The sequence below is a fragment of the Myotis yumanensis genome, unplaced genomic scaffold (assembly GCF_028538775.1).
Source record: "Myotis yumanensis isolate MYYU_CA2020_CCGP unplaced genomic scaffold, mMyoYum1.0.hap1 SCAF_1, whole genome shotgun sequence".
NCBI lineage: Eukaryota > Metazoa > Chordata > Mammalia > Chiroptera > Vespertilionidae > Myotis > Myotis yumanensis.
Genome location: NW_027223752.1, coordinates 145,648,698 through 145,670,651, shown reverse-complemented (window position 1 = coordinate 145,670,651; position 21,954 = coordinate 145,648,698). Strand labels below are relative to the sequence as shown.

Genomic DNA, 21,954 nt, shown 5'->3' with positions numbered 1-21,954 from the left:
ATATATAATTAGGTACATAGGACAGCCAGGTGACTTATGATGACTCTATAAGGCTGAAATGGGACTTATGCTACCATAGATGCATAATCCAATGTCTCCATGAAATTGACTCAGTATTCTATATAATTTGTACATAAACTATACCTTCCAGAACCACTCTGGATTTTGTCTGGATTCCCAATGATGACAAGAGTGACATAACGAGATGAGTATTTTACCATTTGCTAAATGAATATTTTTTTGTTCTATCATACAAGTCCTCAACCAATGTTTAATCATTTCTTTAAAATCAGATTGCTCCTTAGTTTAACAGATCTTGTTAGATATACACTAAACTCTTCAAATAGTCACAATTAAAATGTTATACAGTATAATAAAAATCTAATTTCATCACCATTGGAATGAGTTAAAGTATAATCATCTTTTATGTTTATAAATCCTCAATGAATAAATATCTCAATAGAATTATATTTGAAATATTTACAATGTTTTAATGAACTTTATTTTTTACAACAGTTTTACTTTCACAGAAAAATTGCAAAGATAATACAGGGAGTTCCCACATATCCCACACCAAGTTTCCTCTGTTATTAATATTTTACACTAATTTTGGTACATTTGATACAATTTTAGCCATTATTGATGTTATTATGATTAACTAAAAGCAATAGTTTGTTCAGATTTCCTTAGTTTTAGCCTAATATTCTTTCTCTGTTCCAGGATCTTATCTAGGATTCCCCCATGAGATTTCTTATCACATACCCTTGGCTATGAGAGTTACCCAGGATTTCTGGCTACATATTTGTAGAATGTGCCTAAGTGGGAACTTTATTCTTTTTAAATAATAATTAGACTGGGGTTATAGGTTTTGGAGAAAAATAACACAGAAGTAAAGTGCCATTTTCATTACATTGTGTCAAGGGCACTTGACTTATTGACAAGATTATCAACATGACTTATCACTGTTGATGTTGATTTTGATCACCTGACTGAAGTAGTTTTGTCAGGTTTCTAACTATAAACTTATTATTTGTTCCCTATTTCCTTACTGTACTCTTTGGAAAGAACTCACTAGGCACAGCCCACACCTAAAGAAGTTATATTTTGCCTCCTTGAGGGCATAGTATCTACATAAGTTATTCAGAATTCTTCCACTTGGGAGGTTTATTTTTTCTCTTCCATTTATAAACTTACTCAATCATTTATGCATTGCAGTATACTCATGGATATTTATGTTCTACTTTGGGTTATAATCCAATACTACTTTATTTTGTTGCTCAAATTGTTTGGCTTTGACCACTGGGAGCTCTTTCAGCTCCTGTGTCATTTACAATTTTTTAAACAATAAAGTCTTCAAAATGACTCTTCTACCCAGTGAAAAACATTACTCCTTAAGATTAAGTTAGGCACTTAGGGAGATACATTATTTTCAGGTAATGCGATAAATGGTATCTGGTTGTCTGAAAGAATTCATCTGACAGGAAGTAAGTTAAAGACTGGGGAGAAAAGTGCCCCTTATGTAGTAAATATTTTAAGCAACTAATGACATAGAAAGACAAAGTAAAAAAAAAAAAATTCAAACCTTTTAAAGCAAATTTATAAATGGCTTCACATGCTTTGGCCAAAATTTCTTCTTCTGGAGAATTAAGCATTAGCACCACAGTTGCTACTTTTTTGCTTTCAATTGTTAATGGATCAAACTGAAATGCAGAGAAAGAAATATCAGGTTCACATTTGAGCTTTGAAGAGCACATAAAAAATGAATGGTGTCTTGAGACTTAAATAGAACACAATCTTACAAAAAGGATGTGGTCACTGCTCAGGAAATGCATTGTAACGTTTTTACTTAAAAAGCGTCACTAATACAGAGACAGCTACCCACACTGACAGCTTTGGAATACCTGGTGTATGGTGGAAAAAGCAAAGCATTTTGGAATCTGGAAGACTTAGTCTCTCAATTTAGCTATGTGGAATCAAAAAAGTTACTTAAGCCACTAAAATTTCAGTTTCCCTTTCTATGTAATGGGCAAAATAATTAAGGAGAGAATTAGACCATCTATATACTGCACTGAGCACATTAGCACATAATAGATGCTCATTAAATAGCATATGATAGTATAATTCTTAATCAATACACAAGAATCCTTGAGTACCTGTATATATTAGATGCCCTGACGGTCTCAATAATCTGTACCTGCTTTCCGTACTGCACTCTTTCTGGGAAAGCAGCTATTATAATGGAAAAGCAGTAGAAAACAACATATTAAAAATGTAAAATTGGAAAAAGTCTGGGACAGAGGAAATGGTAATATAGAATAAAGAAAAAGTATAGGACTGTAAGAAGACCTATATCCTTCTGTGATCTTGAGAGTCATGAGAATTCATGTGCAGCTGAAATGAACAATAACAAACTCATGACACCTCTGGACTTCCTTTGTCAAGGAGAAAATAAATTATTACACAATTTCTATTCATTTCCAGAGACTGGTGGAGGAGGGAGTTCTGCTTATGTTAAAGAAAAAAAAGCCCTAGTTGGTTTGGCTCAGTGGATAGAGTGTCAGCCTGCGGACTGAAAGGTTCCAGGTTTGATTCCAGTCAAGGGCACAAGCCCAGGTTGTGGGCTTCGATCCGCAGTAGGGGTCATGCAGGAGGCAGCCAATCAATGATTCTCTTATCATTGATGTTTCTATCTCTCTCCCTCCCTCTCCTTTCCTCTCTGAAATCAATAAAAATATATTTTTGAAAAATATGAATTTCAAAGCTTTAGCTGGTTCTTACTGGATACCTTATTGTGTTTTAGGATAACAAAAACCGATGTTCAGTTATAGGTAGAGGATGGAGAGATAGATTAGTCTGAATAAGGAAACAATTGTGTGAGGTTGGAAGAATGAAGAAGACAGAGAAGATAGCAGTGAGCGGAGACCTGAAAGGACATTGCTGGGATAAGAATTCTCCTTGGAGGGGGAATGGCTATTGGATTTTAGGGCAGCATTATCTAACATCCAAATTAAGCTTTCGTTTGTGTATGTCTGACTTTATAGTAGAACAGGGGTGGGCAACCCCTGGCACGCGTGCCAAACATGGCATGCCAGTAACTTTTGCTGGCACGCAAAACCCTCTCTTATAATCTTCCATTTACAATTTTTGTGAACATTTGAATGACTTAAATGTTAAATTACAAGGAACTGGCAAGACACTTGATGTTATGTTTAGTTACATAAAGGCTTTTGAAAAGACACTGGAAGTCTTTAAGAGGGATGTGGATGGTGAGAGATTTAGATATTTCCCAAACCTCAAGAGGCACATCAAAGACCTCCTGAAAGATGACAGAACAGACTGTCAAAGCCTTCAAAAGCTGTTTTTAAACATCATCGAGTCAACTATTGAGCAGTTCTTCTCAAGATTTGCGAAATTCAGAGAACTGGAAGAGATAGCAAAATTCATGAGGTTTCCAGACAACATGAAACTGGAGGAACTAAACTTACAAATGTTTTCATGGATAGACATAGCTGACTTTGAAATGCAGTTGATTGAATTTCAGAGTAGCTCAATTTGGAAGCAGAAATTTATTGACCTTAGAGTTGACTTGGAAAACATTGAAAAAAGGCGATTAGAGACAGGAGTACCAGAGAGAAGTGTCGAAAAAGAACTATTGAGGACTTGGAATGCCATTCCAGAAAATTTTTTCTGTTTAAAAAAACTTTGCAACAGCGTTACTCTCCATGTTTTCATCCACATATGCTTGTGAATCTTTGTTCTCAGTGATGAATTTTGTTATGTCTCATAATAGGAGTAGCCTGACGGATGAAAGTAGTAGGTCATGCATATCTCTGAAGGTCACGAAATATAAACCTGATGTAAAATCTCTGTCATCAGTGATGCAGCAGCAAAAGTCCCACTGATAATATCAAACAGAGTCATAAAGTTTTCTGTCGGACTATCAGTGTACATATATACATTAAAAAATAAATGTATTTTTCATCATCATATACTGTGTTTTTGTCACTCAAATGAATTTTATTATTTCTTTAAGGTTCTTCACATACATATACCAAATAGGCGTAACATGTTCTCAAAAAAGTAGGGTTGGCACGCAGAAGAATTTTGAGTCAGAGATTTTGCTGGTTTTGGCACGCACTCACAAAAAGGTTGCCCACCCCTGTACTAGACGCTATAAGAGTTATAAAAGTCATGTTGTTCATTCTCAAGCCTTTTAGACTCTTTTTGGAGAAACAAATCTTCAGTAAAAGCTGGCCATATACTCCAGGCTTGTAACACTTGCAGGTATCCAGTGACATGACCAGTGAGGAGAAAATGGCCTCTAGCAGAGCCTACAGCAATGGCGTGGCTGCAGGCTGCAACCCTGATCAGGAGATCATGAGGACCTGCAAACCCGCAAGGTTTTTTAAGGGAGGACTTCTATAAGTATTTGGGGATTGAAGCTTGAGAACTATTTTATTTAGGTATTAAAGCGTAGCCCCAAAATGCCAGGAGGCTTGGGGTCTCTGGGTTACAAATGTGGCTTAGTGACCACCTCTTTTTTAATCTGAAAAATGAGGGAATTGGATTATATCTCTTAGATCTCATCCTGATATAAAATCCTAGGATTCTAGGAAGTACAAAAACATGTGGCAGAGATAAATGTTGTGCTGAGGAAGGGGAAATTATTATGAATTGGGGTAAATGGAGAAAGATCCATGGAGGTGGTAGAATTTAGATATAATTTGAAGAATGAATAAAATGGAGTAGGATGAGATAAGGAGGAAGGATATTTAAAAGGGAAAAACAATACTAGGAAGGTTTAAAATAGGAATGAATGTTGTATTTGTAGTGATAAAACAGGAACTTGACTAAATAGAAAATATATAATAGAAAGCAGAAATAACACTGAATAATAAAGAAAGATGATGTATCAGCAAGTGATCTAGACCCTCCCTTCAACCAACTTTATATTGAAAATAATCAACAATGTTCAGAAGGAAAAGGATTATAACACTAGAAATTTATACCTGGCTAAGTGATCATTCATACATGAAAAAGACATGTTCAGGCATTCACAGACTCAACAAGTATATCAAAAACTCCAGCCAGAATTAGGGAGGACAAAATATAAAAATAATAGTGTTGAATTGAGACAATAAAATAAGTAGTTAAACTCAATGATAAAGATGTTGTGAATCACAATGTAATTTTAAAGAAAGGATTCCTGAAGTAATAAAGAGACATTATAAGAAAGGGGAAAAAAGCTAGATTCTAGGTTTTTTTTCAACAAAACTCGGGTAAAGGGAACAGGACTGTTGCCTGTTATTGCTCATTCTTTACATTGATAAAAATACAGGTTTAGATATGTGTCAGGTTTAGATATGTGTATCTTTAAAAATATATACTTTTATTGATTTCAGAGAGAAAAGGACAGGGAGAGAGAGGAACATCAATGATGAGAGAGAATCATTGATAGGCTGCCTCCTGCACATTCCCTAATGAGAATCAAGCCAGCAACCTGGGCATTTGCCATGACTGGGAATAAAACTGTGACCTTCTGATTCATAGGTCAAGGCTCAACCACTGAGCCACACCGGCCAGGCTAGATATATGTATTTAAATGCTACAGCTGAGTAGTAGGAGTTCCCCAAAAAGAAAGGTTAACAAAGGAAAGTTGCTCAATTCAGAAAAAGAAGATACAAAAAAATACAGCATAAAAAAAAATAGCAAAGAAATACCAAAAATGTAATGTAAAATGATAGAAATAAAATAAATCAATGATCTAAATCAGTGATTCCCAAAGTGGGCGCTACCGCCCCCTGGTAGGCGCTGCAGCGATCCAGGGGGGCGGTGATGGCCACAGGTGCATTTGGGGGCGATGAGTAACTGCTATTAAAATTTAAAAAAATTAATTTCCAGGGGCTGAGTAATATTTTTTCTGGAAAGGGGGCGGTAGGCCAAATAAGTTTGGGAACCACTGATCTAAATAATCATCTCTATGGCAAATAAACCTTATTAAGATAGTAAGATTGGGTTAAAAAGCAAACTGTACTCTGTTTTTTGTGTACTGACAGATATTTCTTTCACTTAATCTTTCAGAATACAATACCTCTCTGACCAAGTTACAAAACATTTCTATCACCCCTGAATATTTCCTCAAGCTCCTTCCCCAAAACCCTCCCAGAAAGATAACCATTGTTCCTACTTTCAAAGTCATAACTTAGTTTTTCCTGTTCTTGAACTTCATATAAATGGCATTATTTCACATCTACCTTCTTTAGCTCAGCACAATTTCCCTCAGATTCATTCACATTTCATATAATTGAGTCACATTTTTATGGCTATTTGGTATTCCATTATATGGGTATACCAGTTTGGCTTCTTTTATTTCAGATTGAGGCTATCATAAATAAAGCTCAATGAATAGTCTTGTTCATGTATTTTTGTGCATATGTGCCTTCATTTCCCCAGGTATATTCTGAGGAATAAAATTGATGAGTCACAAGGTAGATATATATTTACCTTTCACAGGTACTATTGAACAGATTTCTAAAGTGGTTTCATCAGTTTACATTCCCAACATTTATTAATAAGAGTTCCATATCCTTACCAACACTTGGTATTATCAGTCTTTTTAATTTGCCTTTCCACATACACCTCTTCTGATATTTTTAAATCCATCTGCTTTTTATTTAATTAAAAAAATTATTAATGCTGACATTATTGCAGGAGTCTCCCTTCCCACCTTTGCCCTCCTCTCCCCTCCCCCCTTTCCCCGTCCTTGGCCTTTACCAAATTATTGTCCATGTCCATGGGGTATACACATATGTTCTTTAGCTATTTCCTTCACCATCTTTATCCAGCCACCCACCACCCCTCTCCCCTTGGGCACCAGCCAGTCTGTTCCATGTATTCATGCTTCTGGTTCCATTTTGTTCATGAGTTTATTTTGTTCATTAGATTCCACATATTAGTGAAGCAATATGATATTTGTCTTTCTCTGATTGGCTGACTGGCTTATTTCGCTTAGCATAATACTCTCCAGGTCCCTCTATGCTGTCTCAAACAGTAAGGCTTCCTTCTTTTTTACTGCTGCATAGTATTGCATGGTGTAGATGTACCACAGCTTTTTTATCCACTCATCTACTGATGGGCACTTGGGCTGTTTCCAGATCTTAGCTATTGTAAATAACACTGCTATGAACATAGAGGTGTGTATATTCTTTCTGATTGGTGTTTCAGGATCTTAGGATATATTCCTAGAAGTGGGATCGATGGGTCAAAAGGCAGTTGCATTTTTAATTTTTTGAGGAAACTCCATACTTTTTCCACAGTGGCTGTACCAGTCTGCATTCCCACCAGCAGTGTACTTGGGTTCTCTTTTCTACACATTCTCACCAGCACTTGTTGTTTGTTGATTTATTGATCATAGCCATTCTGGCATGTGTGAGGTGATATCTCATTGTAGTTTTCATTTGCATCTCTCTGTTAGTGAGTTTAAGCATTTTTTTCATGTCTTTTGGCCTTCTGTATGTCCTCTTCGGAGGAGCATCTATTCAGGTCCTTTGCCCATTTTTTAATTGGATTGTTTGTTTTCCTGGTGTTGAGATGTGTACATTCTTTATATATTTTAGAAATTAACACCTTATTGGATGTATCGTTGGCAAATATGTCCTCCCATACAGTGGGTTCCCTTCATTTGTTGATGGTTTCTTTTGTTGTGCAGAAGCTTTAGAGCTTGAGTTGCTATAGTGGAGGAAATGCCCTACTGCTACCCACCACTAACTACTACATCCTATCCAGAAGCAGAAATGTTCTCATTACTTTTGAAAATTCTCTTCTATGTCCTCTACTTAATTCTGACTCAATAGCATTTGTCTATCATTCAACTTTGTTTTCTGCTATTATGATATCCCACCAATTTCTCTTTACCTACTCACTTTGCTTTCTTAGTACCCACCATATTCAGATTTTAAGGATTTCTTGGTAGAGATACAGCTTCAATATTCGGCTACTCCTACTACAGCTATCCTTCAGTTTCATTGGGATACCGCCCCCCCATTTCTACCTCTACTTTCACTTCATCTGGTTTCTCATTTCTTCAATTCTTATGCTGCTTAGATTTTATGATCTATTATTTTAATAACACTCCTAATCAAACCTCAAATCTCCTTGTCCCTCTATCTTTTCATCAAATTAATTTTCAAAAACTCAAACCATGAATGAACACTAGTTTTTACTTTCTTTGCATTTGCATCCAGTCATCCCTTTCACTGTCAAAAATCTTATGAGCCGAAACCAGTTTGGCTCAGTGGATAGAGCGTCGGCTTGCGGACTGAAAGGTCCTAGGTTCGATTCTGGTCAAGGGCATGTACCTGGGTTGGGGGCACATCCCTAGTGGGAGATGTGCAGGAAGCAGCTGATCGATGTTTCTAACTCTCTATCTCTCTCCCTTCCTCTCTGTAAAATATCAATAAAATATATTTTTAAAAAAATCTTATGAACTATTTACTTTTATTCATTTTCTCACTCTTACCTCCAGGTAAACAGTTCCTATCTGACTTTCACCCTCATTGACTCACCAATGGTTCTCACTAAGGCCATCATCTGTGAGATGATGTCACCTACCACTTTTTGATAGTTTTATTTCATTTCTAAAAAATTAAAGTAACAAAATAATACTTGAAACTATAGAAGTTTATGGCTCATTTAATAGTAAGGTCTCCATCTTTCTGGATACATTTTCTATTGTTTTTTATTCATAGTCATTTGGGTGTGAAAAACCCTGGGGCTTTCTTTTCTTTCCCACAGCTATATTCCTCTGAATTTCTATATAATAGCACTTAGCACACTGCACTGTTTCTTTGTTTTACATGTATACTTTAGTATATTTTACCATAATTTACTCAGCTGCTTAGTCCAAGAACCTTGAAATATCTCAGCTCCTCTCTTTCTCACACCCCACCTACAATCCATCAGCAAATTCTGTCAAATCTACCATCAGCATATGTCCTCATTCTGGTCACTTCTCACCTTCTCCACAGTTACAGCCTAATCCGGAGGGTACTAATGAACACTACCCTCAACGATGTCATTAATAACAACAGCATTTATTAAGCTCTTAACTAGTGCCAGGCACTGTTCTAAACATCTTACATTGATCTAACCTTGCCTGTATGAGTAGACAGACAGTAGCTGCCCTAGTAATAGCCTCCAAATTGGTCTTCCCATTTTCCCTCTTCTTTCACATTGTAGCTAGAATGGTCTTACTTTTTTGTTTTAAATGTAACTTAGTTATTGCTACTCCTCTACTTGTAACCTCCTAATGAATCCCCTATTTTGCACAGTAGAGGGAAGAAACCCAACCTCCTTAACATAGTCTAAAAGGCCCTGTCACTACCACCCCACCACCTTTGTGACCCACCTCCTACTACTTTGCTTAGCAATCTCCAAGCACACCAACTTTTTTAGCATTCCTCAAACATACTAAGTCAAGCCTTAGTTATTGTTGATCAGCTGGAGTACTCTCACCCACATATTTGCATAGCAGATTCCTTCATTCCATTTAAGTCTTTCTCAAATGTGACCCCCGCTGGGAAGGCTTTCCCTAATATAGATCCTATTTAAAGTGGTGCAGATACTATCACTCTCCACCCTGTATCCTACTTTTTCTTTATGGAGCTTATCACTACCTGCATTATATTATTATTTGTTAACTGAATATTTCCCCCACTAGAATGGATGCTGCCTTGAGGCCTTAACTTTATTTTGTTCTCAGGTATATGCCCAGGGTATAGAACAATATTTGTCCAATAAATGAATTAATTTCTTCGGGCAAAGGACTATATTATTTCTCTATCTTCATTACCTAGAATAAGTCTGGGGTATGGAAACTCAATACATGTCTGTAAGGTGCCTCTGGAAACTTCTTTTTCATGATTCTGGCCTAAAGTACCTTAACTGTGTATTGTTTGCTGATGTGAGGAGAGAAGTTTCTAAATCAGAGATTCATGGAACCATCCATGGGCTGCTCTAGTGGATACATTTGCCCACTGAAACTGCATGCAAAAATTTTGGTGTGGGGATAGAGTCCACAATTACCATCCTACCCACATAAGGCCCCCCCTTTACACCCGCTCCAAACCCTGGAGAATCACAGCCTTGGATCAGCTTTACCACTTAAGACAGTTTCCCTAGCATTCTGGCAGGTTACCTTCTCCATCAACCTCCATTCAGAACAAATTTCCCTTCCATTTTAAAACTCTCACTTCAGAGTCCTCTGACATTTAATATTTTTAAAGCTGATTTTATAAGGTTGTGCATAAATATACTATGTTGGAACATGGATATGTCATATCTTCGCAGCAGAATGCCTACAATGCTCAAAAGACTAGAGTACATGAAAATACATTTAAACAACAGCTATAGTAAGTATCTTTCATCCTTCTTCAAGTGTTTAGAAAACACTTCAGTATTTTGCCACATCTTCTGGTCATCACTAAGGAAAAGGTGATAGGGCGTCTTGAGAAGCTTAAAAGGAGACTGTGACTGTGAGAGACACAGACTACAGAGCTGTCAGAGGAGGAGAAATGTCGATGTTTGGCAGACAGTGGAGAAACTTGGCATGACATTTGTTTCTCCTACAGAGCCTACAGCATTATAGTAATTTTTTATTAAAAACGGTGCTGAGAATAAAATGATAGCTCTGACAGAATGGCACACAACTAAATAAATAATACTGTGCTGTAATTACACATCCCATCTGCTTTCCTGTGAGAAACTCACAATCAGTCACCGACAAGCTGGCTGTGAAATTATAATTTCACGCTCTGCACAAAATAAATGATGAACCCAATTATTTACAAAAAGAATGAAAGAAAGGGGAACCATTTTGGCTAAGCTTTGAATTTTAAGCTCAGTCCATGAGAGAAGCCATCGATTTATAGGGATACTTTTATATGTCTGTGAAGAAAATAAGACTATCTAGGGTAGTGTTGTCCAACAGAACTTGGGCGATGGCATTGCTGATCTGTGTCTCTAATACGGTAGTCACAGCCTCATGTGACACTTGAGCACTTGAAGTGTAACTAATGCGACTGAGGAACTGAATTTTTAATTATTGTTCATTTTAATTAGCATAATTTTATTACTATAAGTTTAAATGTAAATAATTACATGTGGCTAGTGATTACTGGATAGCACAAGTCTAAAAGAATACACAATTACAAAGTTGAACTCAGTGAAAAGTAGATAAATCATGACAAGCGAATGATTTTTATGGTGCTGGTTAAGTGCAAATAAAAGGCCTTTTTTTTTGTTTGAAGGTGTTAACCACATCAGTGGTCTCGGATCACATGGAATCAATTACACAGGAAAAGAGAAACAGATACAGAAGGAAGTATGAACTTTCAGTAAGACTACATAGATTTTAAATTGCTAAAAATCATAAAGGTTAAAATGAAAATAGCTCATTTGTTTGGCTTCTAGTTTGCTTTAAAACATGATTTAAGGTAACAAACATTTAGAACAAGGGGAGCAAGCTGATAATTATCATATATGTGCATATTTGTGAATTTATACTATATTTCTTATTCATGATGGCTTGTTTATCTGTGATGAGGGAGAAAAATAGGAAAACAAGTCTCTATGATGCTTCATTTCTAGGAAAAAAGTCTGGGCAGTTTTGGCAGTCTCTGACAGAGTGTTAAAGGTTGAGTTCTAAGGTTGGTGAAGAAGGTTGAGGAAAAACAAGCCCCAGGAGACATCGCAGTCTTCCAAAGAACTGAGTTTGGTTGCCCAGTTGAGGGAGCAGGTTCTACTATTGTATGTTGCTTCGATTCCATACTCACCAAGCATAATAAAACCATTTCTCCTAAGAACAGGAATAAGACAGGGCTTCCCACTCTCACCACTCCTGTTCAACATAGTACTGGAAGTATTAGCCATTGTGATTAGACAAGAAGAAGAAATAAAAAGCATATAAATTGGAAAAGAAGAAGTAAAACTGTCCTTATTCGCAGATGACATGATATTGTACATAAAAACCCTAAAAACTCCATCAGAAAACTATCAGACTTAATAAATGAATTCGGCAATGTAGCAGGATACAAAATTAATGCCAAGAAATCTATGGCATTTCTATACACCAATAGTGAACTTACAGAAAGAGAGACTAAAAAAGCAATCCCATTTACCATCACACCAAAAAAATTAAGATACCTAGGAATAAACCTAACTAAAGAGGTAAAAGACCTCTACTCAGAAAACTACAGGACATTGAAAAAAGAGATAGAGAAAGACATAAACAGATGGAAGAACATACCATGTTCATGGATTGGTCGAATCAACATCATTAAAATGTCCATACTACCCAAAACAATCTATAAATTCAACGCACTTCCCATTAAAATACCAAAGGGCATATTTCACAGACCTAGAACGAACTCTCCAAAAGTTCATCTGGAATAAAAAAAGACCCCGAAATAGCTGCAGCAACCCTGAGAAAGAAGAACAAAGTAGGTGGGATCTCAATACCAGATATCAAGCTGTATTACAAAGCCACTGTTCTCAAAACTGCCTGGTACTGGCACAAGAAGAGACATATAGATCAATGGAATAGAATAGAGAGCCCAGAAATTGACCTGAATCAATATTCTCAATTAATATTTGACAAAGGAGGCAAGAACATACAATGGAGTCAAGACAGTCTCTTCAATAAATGGTGTTGGGAAAATTGAACAGATACATGCAAAAAAGTGAAACTAGACCACCAACTTACACCATACACAAAAATAAACTCAAAATGCATAAAGGACTTAAATGTAAGAAGGGAAACCATAAAAATACTAGAGGAATCCAAAGGCAACAAAATCTCAGACATATGCCGAAGCAATTTCTTCACCAATACAGCTTTTAGGGCCTTGGAAACTAAAGAGAAAATGAACAAATGGGACTACATCAAAATAAAAAGCTTCTGCACAGCAAAAGAAACCATCAACAAAACAACAAGAAAACCTACTGCGTGGGAAAACACATTTGCCAATGTCATATCTGATAAGGGCCTAATCTCCAAAATTTATAGGGAACTCATACAACTTAACAAAAAGAAGATAAACAATCCAATCTAAAAATGGGCAATGGACCTAAACAGACACTTTTCAAAAGAGGATATTCAGAAAGCCAAGAGACATATGAAAACATGCTCAAAGTCACTAATCATCCAAGAGTTGCAAATCAAAACAACAATGGGGTACCATCTCACACCTGTCAGAATGGCTATCATCAACAAATCAACAAACGACAAGTGCTAGAGAGGATGCAGAGAAAAGGGAACACTCGTGCACTGCTGGTGGGAATGCAGACTGGTGCAGCCACTATGGAAGACAGTATGGAGTTTCCTCAAAAAGTTAAAAATGGAACTCCCATTTGACCCAGTGATCCCATTTCTAGGAATATATCCCAAGAAACCAGAAACACCAATCAGAAAGGATATATGCATCCCTATGTTCATAGCAGCACAATTCACCATAGCTAAGATTTGGAAACAGCCTAAGTGCCCATCAGCAGATGAGTGGATTAAAAAACTGTGGTACATCTACACAATGGAATACTATGCTGCTGTAAAAAAGAATGAATTCTTACCATTTGCAACAGCATGGATGGAACTGGAGAGCATTATGCTAAGTGAAATAAGCCAGTCAATGAAAGAAAAATACCACATGATCTCACTCATTTATGGATAATAAAGACCATTATAAACTGATGAACAAAAATAGATACAGAGGCAGAGCAGCATCGAACAGACTGTCAAACGACAGCAGGAATCCCGGGGAGGGTGGCGGGGGAGGCGGGTAAGAGATCAACCGAAAGACTTGTATGCATGCATATAAGCATAAACAATGGACACAAGACACTGGGGGGCAGGAGAAGCCGGGGGAATGTCAAGGGGAAAAAAAAGGAGACATATATAATAGTTTTTGTAATACTTTAAGCAATAAAACAAAATTTAAAAAAAAAATTTTACACTAGAAAAAAAAATACTCACCAAGCTTATCTTCCCCATAAACAATTAACTATGGAGAGAAGGTGCTGACCCATTAACATAAATGTTCAGTTGATACTTAATCATTGATACTCTAGAACCAGGTCATGTTCTCTTTTGAGTTTAGATACTGTGATTTGTCCACTGGAGCTCAATTGCCTCTGAAATATTAAGAGAATAAAATGTCCATTCTCATAAACTCGAAGACCTGGCCATGAATCATGATGGCCATGCACCAGGCCTCCTGGAACTTTAGAGGCCAGCTGGTCTTCCACAGCTGATCACCTGCCTCCTTGGACAGTTCAAACTTCTACAATGCTATAGAATAATGAACAGTACCCTCAACTATGTCATTAATAACAACAGCATTTATTAAGCTCTTAACTAGTGCCAGGCACTGTTCTAAACATCTTACATTGATCTAACCTTGCCTCTATGAGTAGATATTAAGTGGATGTCCTGTGAAGTGGATATCACTATATCCTCACCGAGGCATATAGAGGTTGGGAAATTTGCCCCAGATCATGGATGGTGGGTGATGGAGTGATGGTTCAGGTATTTTAACTCCAGAACCTTACTCTTAGCTGCTGAATATCTTGCCTTATAATAAATATTTCCCACTAAGGTCATTTCTATTAGTAATTATTTTATGCAATCATTCCACAGTAAGTTTGCCTTTTATTATAGCATCACTAACAACCTTTCAACCAAACATGGAAATAATTTGGGGGAGCAGAATATACTAGTAGTTGTATTGTTTGTTCAAGCCACATCTTCCAACTTCTAGGCATCTTCTTAGCTAGTGTTCCCTTTTATGAGGAGGGATGGAGGTCAATAAACCATATATGCACATATGAATGTATGTTTTGTCAAGAAGAATATTAAGAAAAGCAAAAGGAGTTTTTTGTTTTAACCAGATCACTAAGCACTCCTCGCCTCTCTGTCCCTATTACCCATTTTAACTAGTAGTTGAAAGACTAGTGAAAATAAAATGTATTGACATGCACTAGAATGTTCATGCGTACACAATTTATAACACCCCAAATGGGAAACTACTAAAAGCGCCTATCAATGCTAGAATCGATAGGTAAATTGAGGTATAGTCATACAATGAGATGTCATATAGCAATAAGAAAAAAATCACAATTATATGCAATAGTATAGATAAATCTCAAAAATGCACTATTAAACAGAAGTCAGACAAAAGAGAATATACTTTATGGCTCCATTTATATATTTCAAATACAGGTCACACTATTCGGTGATGTTAGAGTCCTTGGCGGGCATGGGGGATTTCTGGGAGACTGGTCATGTTTTGTTTTGTTTTTTATCTGGGTGCTGGTTACATGGGTGTGTTCATTGTGTAAAAATTAATTGAATTGTATCTTTCTGTGCACTTTTCTGTATGTATATTATGCTTCAATAAAAACTTTAACAATTGGGGGAAAAAAGAATATCTTTGGAAACAATGGTTTTAGGAAACACATAAAAAGAAAAACTACTATTAGTTGACACAGAAAAGTTTATTTTCTCAGGCAGTTATGTATCCCTCTTTTAAAACTGGTTTTTATTTATAACTTGTACATCAAACCTTGCCTAGCCTTTGAAGAATGCCTTGCAACAAATTCTAAGTTCAGATGCCTTAAATTGTAGTATACTGTTTAAAGTATTAGAATTTACAAGCCAGAAAAGTAGTTAGATATTTTAATATTAATCTATCAACTTTTTAGCATAAAGTCAGAGAAGGGGAAAGATGGAAGGACTTAGGGCAATCAGTGGTCAGAGACCACTGGTAATTGTGGCACATGCCTCTGGCTGCCCCCGAGGCTGTTATGAACTTAGAAAGCAGGAGCTAGACTTCTGTTAAAGCTAGGGTTGGCTTGGTTTCTCACGTCTTGACATCCAAGTGTTGGGATAGAGAGAACAATACTAGAAATACATGACAAAATTACAGAATGAGTCAGACTAATAGTTCCATCAATAGTCCCTTAATTCTCATTTTAATCCAAAGTGTTTGTCATCAAGTACTATGTTCATGAGTTCACTTTCTAGCAATAAAATGTCAATAATGCTCTTTTTCAACAAAAGGAGAGGTAATGAAAACATAGAATGTAATGAAAACTAAGAGAATTTGTTATGTTTTAAAAGTATGTCCTACAGAGAGCAGTCAGATTGATGAAAATACATCAGGAGACCACAATGCAAAGCTTTCTTAAACCTGGGCAGATAGGTGCTTCCATCGCCTCTGTTCCCAACTGTATTGAAGTGTGTGTGTGTGTGTGTGTGTGTGTGTGTGTGTGTGTGTGTGTCAGAGTCTAAAGGATGCCCATGATTTAAATTTTATTAGTATTAACTATGTGCCAGGTAATGAGAACTTTATACATTTTATTTCATTTTCATTCATACAACTGAAATGAGTCAGTCGTTACAATTCCCATTGAAGAGATGAAAAACTGAAATAACTTGTTCAAATTTGGCAACTTCATAAAACACACACACACACACACACACACACACACACACACACACCCTGTTTGTAAGAGGCAGAATAGGGACCAAGCTTGCATTTGTAACCTTGATGCTCCAGTGCACTAAATTCCATTTCTTTCAAACTATAAAATCCTGTGAATTGACTATACATGCTTATTTTTTTCCATTCATGTTTTATTTGAAGAAAATCATACCAAGTATCTTTCAAAATAAATTTCTAAACTAAAAATTGTCCAGGGTCATTTTCTATTTTAAACACCATTTTTCAGTAATTCAAAAAATGTAAAGATAGAAGATAAAAACATGCTTTTAAAAACAGAAACAGAGCTTTGTGTTATAAGGAATGTATTACTTAAGCATTCGGAATAGAAATTGATGATGAATCCAGACTTCTCTCTCCACAGAATTGGAAAATACAAGTCTTCTGACGTCCAAAAGGTCATCCTCTGACAACCTTATATGCATATATAATAGCTGTAGCATAATTCCCAGTTAATTGTGAAAATTCACTTGGATAATTAACATTAATGAGAGACTGGCAAAGGTAAAGTATTTAAAAGAACAAACCAAAACTATTTATTCATTAACTTGGCTTATAAAGATGCCATCCACATACTAAAAGCTAATAATTACTCTCTAATTGTGCTAATTAGGTAATGACAATGTTGTAAATGTTTGTTTATATAATATTAGATTTCTCTGACTAATCTTATCATTAGTCAGAATTTGGACTTCTGCCACCATGTACGCAAGTATATACTGGTACATGCCAAACCGTTTGAACAATTTCTTTTTAAAACTGGTTGTTGACGTGCTACTAGTATTCAAATCAGAAACTTACCACATCCTTCGGAGGAGGTTCTGCTTCCTTCTTTATCTTTTTACCCATTCTGGGAAAAGATGCAATAGATGGTTTAAGTGTTGTTTACATATTATATATGTAAAAATTTCTCAGTTATCTATATCTTTATGAGGTCTATTTCCTTTACATTTTACCTAAAAAGTGACAATGAGATACGTGTAGAAATGACTGCAGACGTACAAATATGTTACCTACATCCCTATTAAAACCATGATTTTAAAGGAACTGAATGATAAGATTGTTGGGAATTAGTCCTGGTTTCCAATTTGGAAAGGAAGAGAATATATTAGTGACAATATTCACTTTTTAGTTTACCACGAAGGGCTTGAGAGATAAAGTCCAAGTTACTTTTGAGATCTGCAAGAACGTTTTGCCACAAAAAGAGGGATTTTCGTCTGCTTTCTTGCATGGATCTATCCCAAGCACCTAGAACAGTGTCTGGCACAGAGTAGATATTCAGCATTTATAAAAATAATTAACTCTGTTTTCCTGGGAGTAATGGTTTTGTGAATTATATCCAAGATCTATCAATCCCAGATGAACATTTGTGTCATTTTCCCAAATAACAAAATTGTATCTGGTGTAATCCAAGTCTCAATAAAAACTAATTGAGAATATAAAGAAATGTATTCTTGGAAAAATAAGGATTACTCCTTGCAAAACCCTTTTCTACCTGCCCTCATGTATCCATGCCTGTGTGGAAAAAGTAAAAGGAATTGTAGATATAGTTGATATACCACAGAGGATTAACTCCACCTGGGTACAGAAAAGTTCAAGATGTTGGTGACTATTAGAATAACTCTAGAAATCTTCCAAATTTTCTCCAATGAGAGTTCGTGGGATTATGTTTAGCATTAGGCAATCTCACTCAGAGGGTATATTCTAGTTTTAAGAAAATTACTACGGTCTCCAAAGATATCCTGAGAAGTAGAAAATCCTTGGAGAGAATCTACGATGTCAGTGTTAGTTCAGATAGCTTGTCAAGGGAGAAAAGCAGCTCCTAGCATGAGAGAGACTGGCCAGAATTTATCACATATGTTAAAAACCACATGTTCCTAGAAACTCATAGGGACTTTTGAAAGACATCTACTCCAAGTCCCTAACTTCAGTTCACATAAATTTCAAGACCTTTGATGGCCTGGACAAGCTTATTCTGTATGCACTTCCTCACACGATAGCCGATATATTAAAATGTTAAAATACACCCACATCACCCATTATATATATAATTTTCATCATAAACTGTTTTAAAATTTTGCAGTTGAAATCACTCAGCAATCAGTTTGTGCACTTGGAAATTCTTGCAAAATTAATTATTTTAAAATGTAATAAAAATTTAATATTAATGCAAAACATTTAATTTAAAATTAATTTTCCCTTGTCTTCACATTTTAGGGCCATTTTTCCCAAATCTCAAACACCTTTCATAGATACTTAAAAAGCACACAGGCCCTAGACTTTGTGCTTAAAATGTTTCATGAAACTATTCTGGATAAATAAAAATCTATGCAATGATTAACCTCTACAAAATGAGATTTCATAGCTCTTTATAATCAATTCTGAAATATAGCAGTCTTATATTTAACAAAATTACGCAAAATTATGAATATTTGAGAAGTAACTAAATTACACCAGCATAAAGTTGCTTTAAGTCATCTGATTTTCACTCAGGAACTTATTTTTCCTATTTCAGGTTTTGAGTAACTGCATATTGAAGAGTACAGAGGCTGAGAGAGCCTAAACATACAGAATTACAAATGAAGCTGGTCTAGGCACTATTGTGAAGTAGGAAGTGTTTAGTTTGTGTTTTTGTTATAATATTGTGTGTAGTGGTTAATGGGGGAGAATGTATAAAGCTGACATAGGTCACAGACAAGGAGCCTCAGAGATGATCCTAAATTTAAAAAAAAAAAAACTTTGTAAACTTATTTCACTTAACATCAACATGATACAATTATATTACCTTATATTATTTTATTCTTTGAAGATTTGTTTTCCTTTAAAGCTACAGAGATGTTGAATTACAAAAATAAATCCCTTTGACTTTTTGAAGCAAACTAAACCTGTTTCCCTTAACTATTTTACCACCTGCCCATAGATTTCTTTTATTGTACTGAAACACATAAAATTTACCATTTTAACCATTTTTGAGTATACCACTTATAAAGGTAATACATTTCACTATAAAGAATCTGTAAAGCCAAAACCGGTTTGGCTCAGTGGATAGAGCGTCGGCCTGGGGACTGAAAGGTCCCGGGTTCGATTCCGGTCAAGGGCATGTGCCTGGGTTGCGGGCACATCCCCAGTAGGAGATGTGCAGGAGGCAGCTGGTCGATGTTTCTCTCTCATCGATGTTTCTAACTCTCTATCTGTCTCCCTTCCTCTCTGTAAAAAATCAATAAAATATATTTAAAAAAAAATAATCTGTAAAACCAAGAAGGCCACATGGAATAAAATAAAAATCACTCATAAATCAGCTCTTTGAGGTAACACTATTTTAATATAGTTCTTTTTGTGTGTGTGTTTTCTATAGTGACTTTACCATCCTAATTGGATTTCTATCCCTTATTCTCAACTTCCTTTCCTGGGACCATTTCCCACTAAATTCTTAAATTAATGAGCAGGTTTTGAAATCTCTGCCTCAATTTATTGTTCCAATCATATCCAATGAATCAACATGTGTCATTTAAAATAATACTTAAAAAGCCACTATATATCTAGCTAGTCTCCTACTATTGAGCATTTGTTTCCAATTTTATGGAACTATGGGCAAGGCAACAATGAACTTTAGACATAAATGAATGAATCCATAGATATAAAATTTTCATCCACATCCTCAACTGTTTCTTTAGAATAAATCCCTAGCTGCAGAAGAGCTAGATGAAAAGGTATGAACCTCATACTCAACGCATTGGGTATGAAAACAAGTCGGCTTTAATTTTGCAGCTTTTTGTTTTTTATTTTTATTTTTTTTTAGTTTATTGATCATTCACATTTCTCCTTCGTGAACTTTCAAGTCTAGGCGACCTTAATTATTTTCCAGTGGGGAGATTTATTTTGAGAAGACTTGAAGGGGAGGAGGAGGTCTAGAGCAATTCGAGATCCACTCCCTGAGTCAAGTAAGGGAATCTGAAACTCTCAGATCTCTTCTCGGGGTCTCAGTTTTGTTGTCTGTTAAAGGGGAGGTGATCAGGCTGCTTATGAAACCCACTCCTAGCCCAGCCTAACACTGCGGGTGTAGGCTAGGGACCCACCACCTCTCACAAAGGTTGTCCCTGATGTCCCCACCCCCACCCCCACCCCCTTCCCGCGCGGCAGCTGCTCCAGTCCCCAAGTTTTGCTGGGACTTCTGCCCTGGGCCTCTCCAAACCGCGTGGTAGCCGTGCAGCCGCCCCCTCCCGTTACCTGCCAGGAGATCCCCGCGAGCAGCTGCTCCCCAGACCCAGAGAACCACACACGCCAAGGCTATACTCCTAGTCCAAGGTTGTCCCCGGTTGCTAGGCGACGCCGGGCCGCGCCTGCGCACGGGAACCCACGTCCTGTCCTGGAAGCGCGCTCCGGGGTCCTGCGCGCCCTTTGTCCCGGGGGAATAGCGGTCGCTACCCAGGGGGCCACGTTCGTTCTCAGTTCCCAGAGTCCCTGGTTTGGGGACAGGATAGACCCTGGAATCCTCCTCGTCTAGCTGTTGAGTGCCCGTCCAGGTGAAAACTACATCGGGACGCGGTGCAGCCGCAAATGCTGCCCAGCGGACTGGCTCTGGGTTCACCGCGCCCAGGTGCTCCCAAGGACCGGCCTCCGTCAGAATCCGTGCGGACAGCCTACAAATCGCCACGTCCTGCCAGGGCTTCGCTGGGCTGCAGACGCGCACTGCCAGCTCCCCATGCACGGAGCATCCAGTTCCCCGCAGAACTTACCTGCCTCTTCGAAACCCTCATTTCTTTCCTCTTTCTGCATTCCTCCCAAAGGTCTACAGCGGTTCTCAACCTGTGCGTCGCGACTCCTTTGGGGGTTGAACGACTCACCCGGTCGCCTAAAACCATCGGAAAACACATATATAATTACATATTGTTTTTGTGATTAATCACTATGCTTTAATTATGTTCAATTTGTAACCATTAAAATACATCCTGCATATCAGATATTTACATTACGATTCATAACAGTAGCAAAATTACAGTTATGAAGTAGCAACAAAAATAATGTTATGGCCCTAACTGGTTTGGCTCAGTGGATAGAGCGTGGGCCTGTGGACTGAAGGGTCCCAGGTTTGATTCTGGTCAAGGGCATGTACCTTGGTTGCAGGCACATCCCCAGTAAGGGGTGTGCAGGAGGCAGCTAATCGATGCTTCTCTCTCATCGATGTTTCTAACTCTCTATCCCTCTCCCTTCCTCTCTGTAAAAAATCAATAAAATATATTTTTTTTTAAAAAAAGAAAATACTGTTATGGTTGGGGGTCACCACAACATGAGGAACTGTATTAAAGGGTCGCGGCATTAGGAAGGTTGAGAACCACTGCTCTAGAACCTCCCGCTCCCCTCATCCTCTTCCGCTGCCAGCTCCAATCAGCAGCTGAGCCAA

General features: G+C 37.1%; 1 protein-coding gene across 5 annotated transcripts in view; it reads right to left on the bottom strand.

Annotated features, from left to right (window-relative positions):
• Window positions 1-20,859, bottom strand: part of ARMC3 (armadillo repeat containing 3) — a 97,613-nt gene extending 76,754 nt beyond the window's left edge. For 4 of the 5 annotated variants that reach the window (XM_070408247.1, XM_070408253.1, XM_070408276.1 and 1 more), the window contains exons 1-3: window positions 20,781-20,859; window positions 17,355-17,403; window positions 1,583-1,700 (exon numbers count right to left, since the gene is read on the bottom strand). In XM_070408247.1, coding sequence (XP_070264348.1) covers window positions 1,583-1,700; window positions 17,355-17,402 — 166 coding nt within the window. In that variant the 5' untranslated portion in view covers window position 17,403; window positions 20,781-20,859. Of the gene's footprint in view, window positions 1-1,582; window positions 1,701-14,026; window positions 14,081-17,354; window positions 17,404-20,780 lie in introns of those variants that run through there. The other variant, XM_070408264.1, reaches the window with a different exon arrangement.
• Window positions 20,860-21,954: the final 1,095 nt, after the last annotated feature.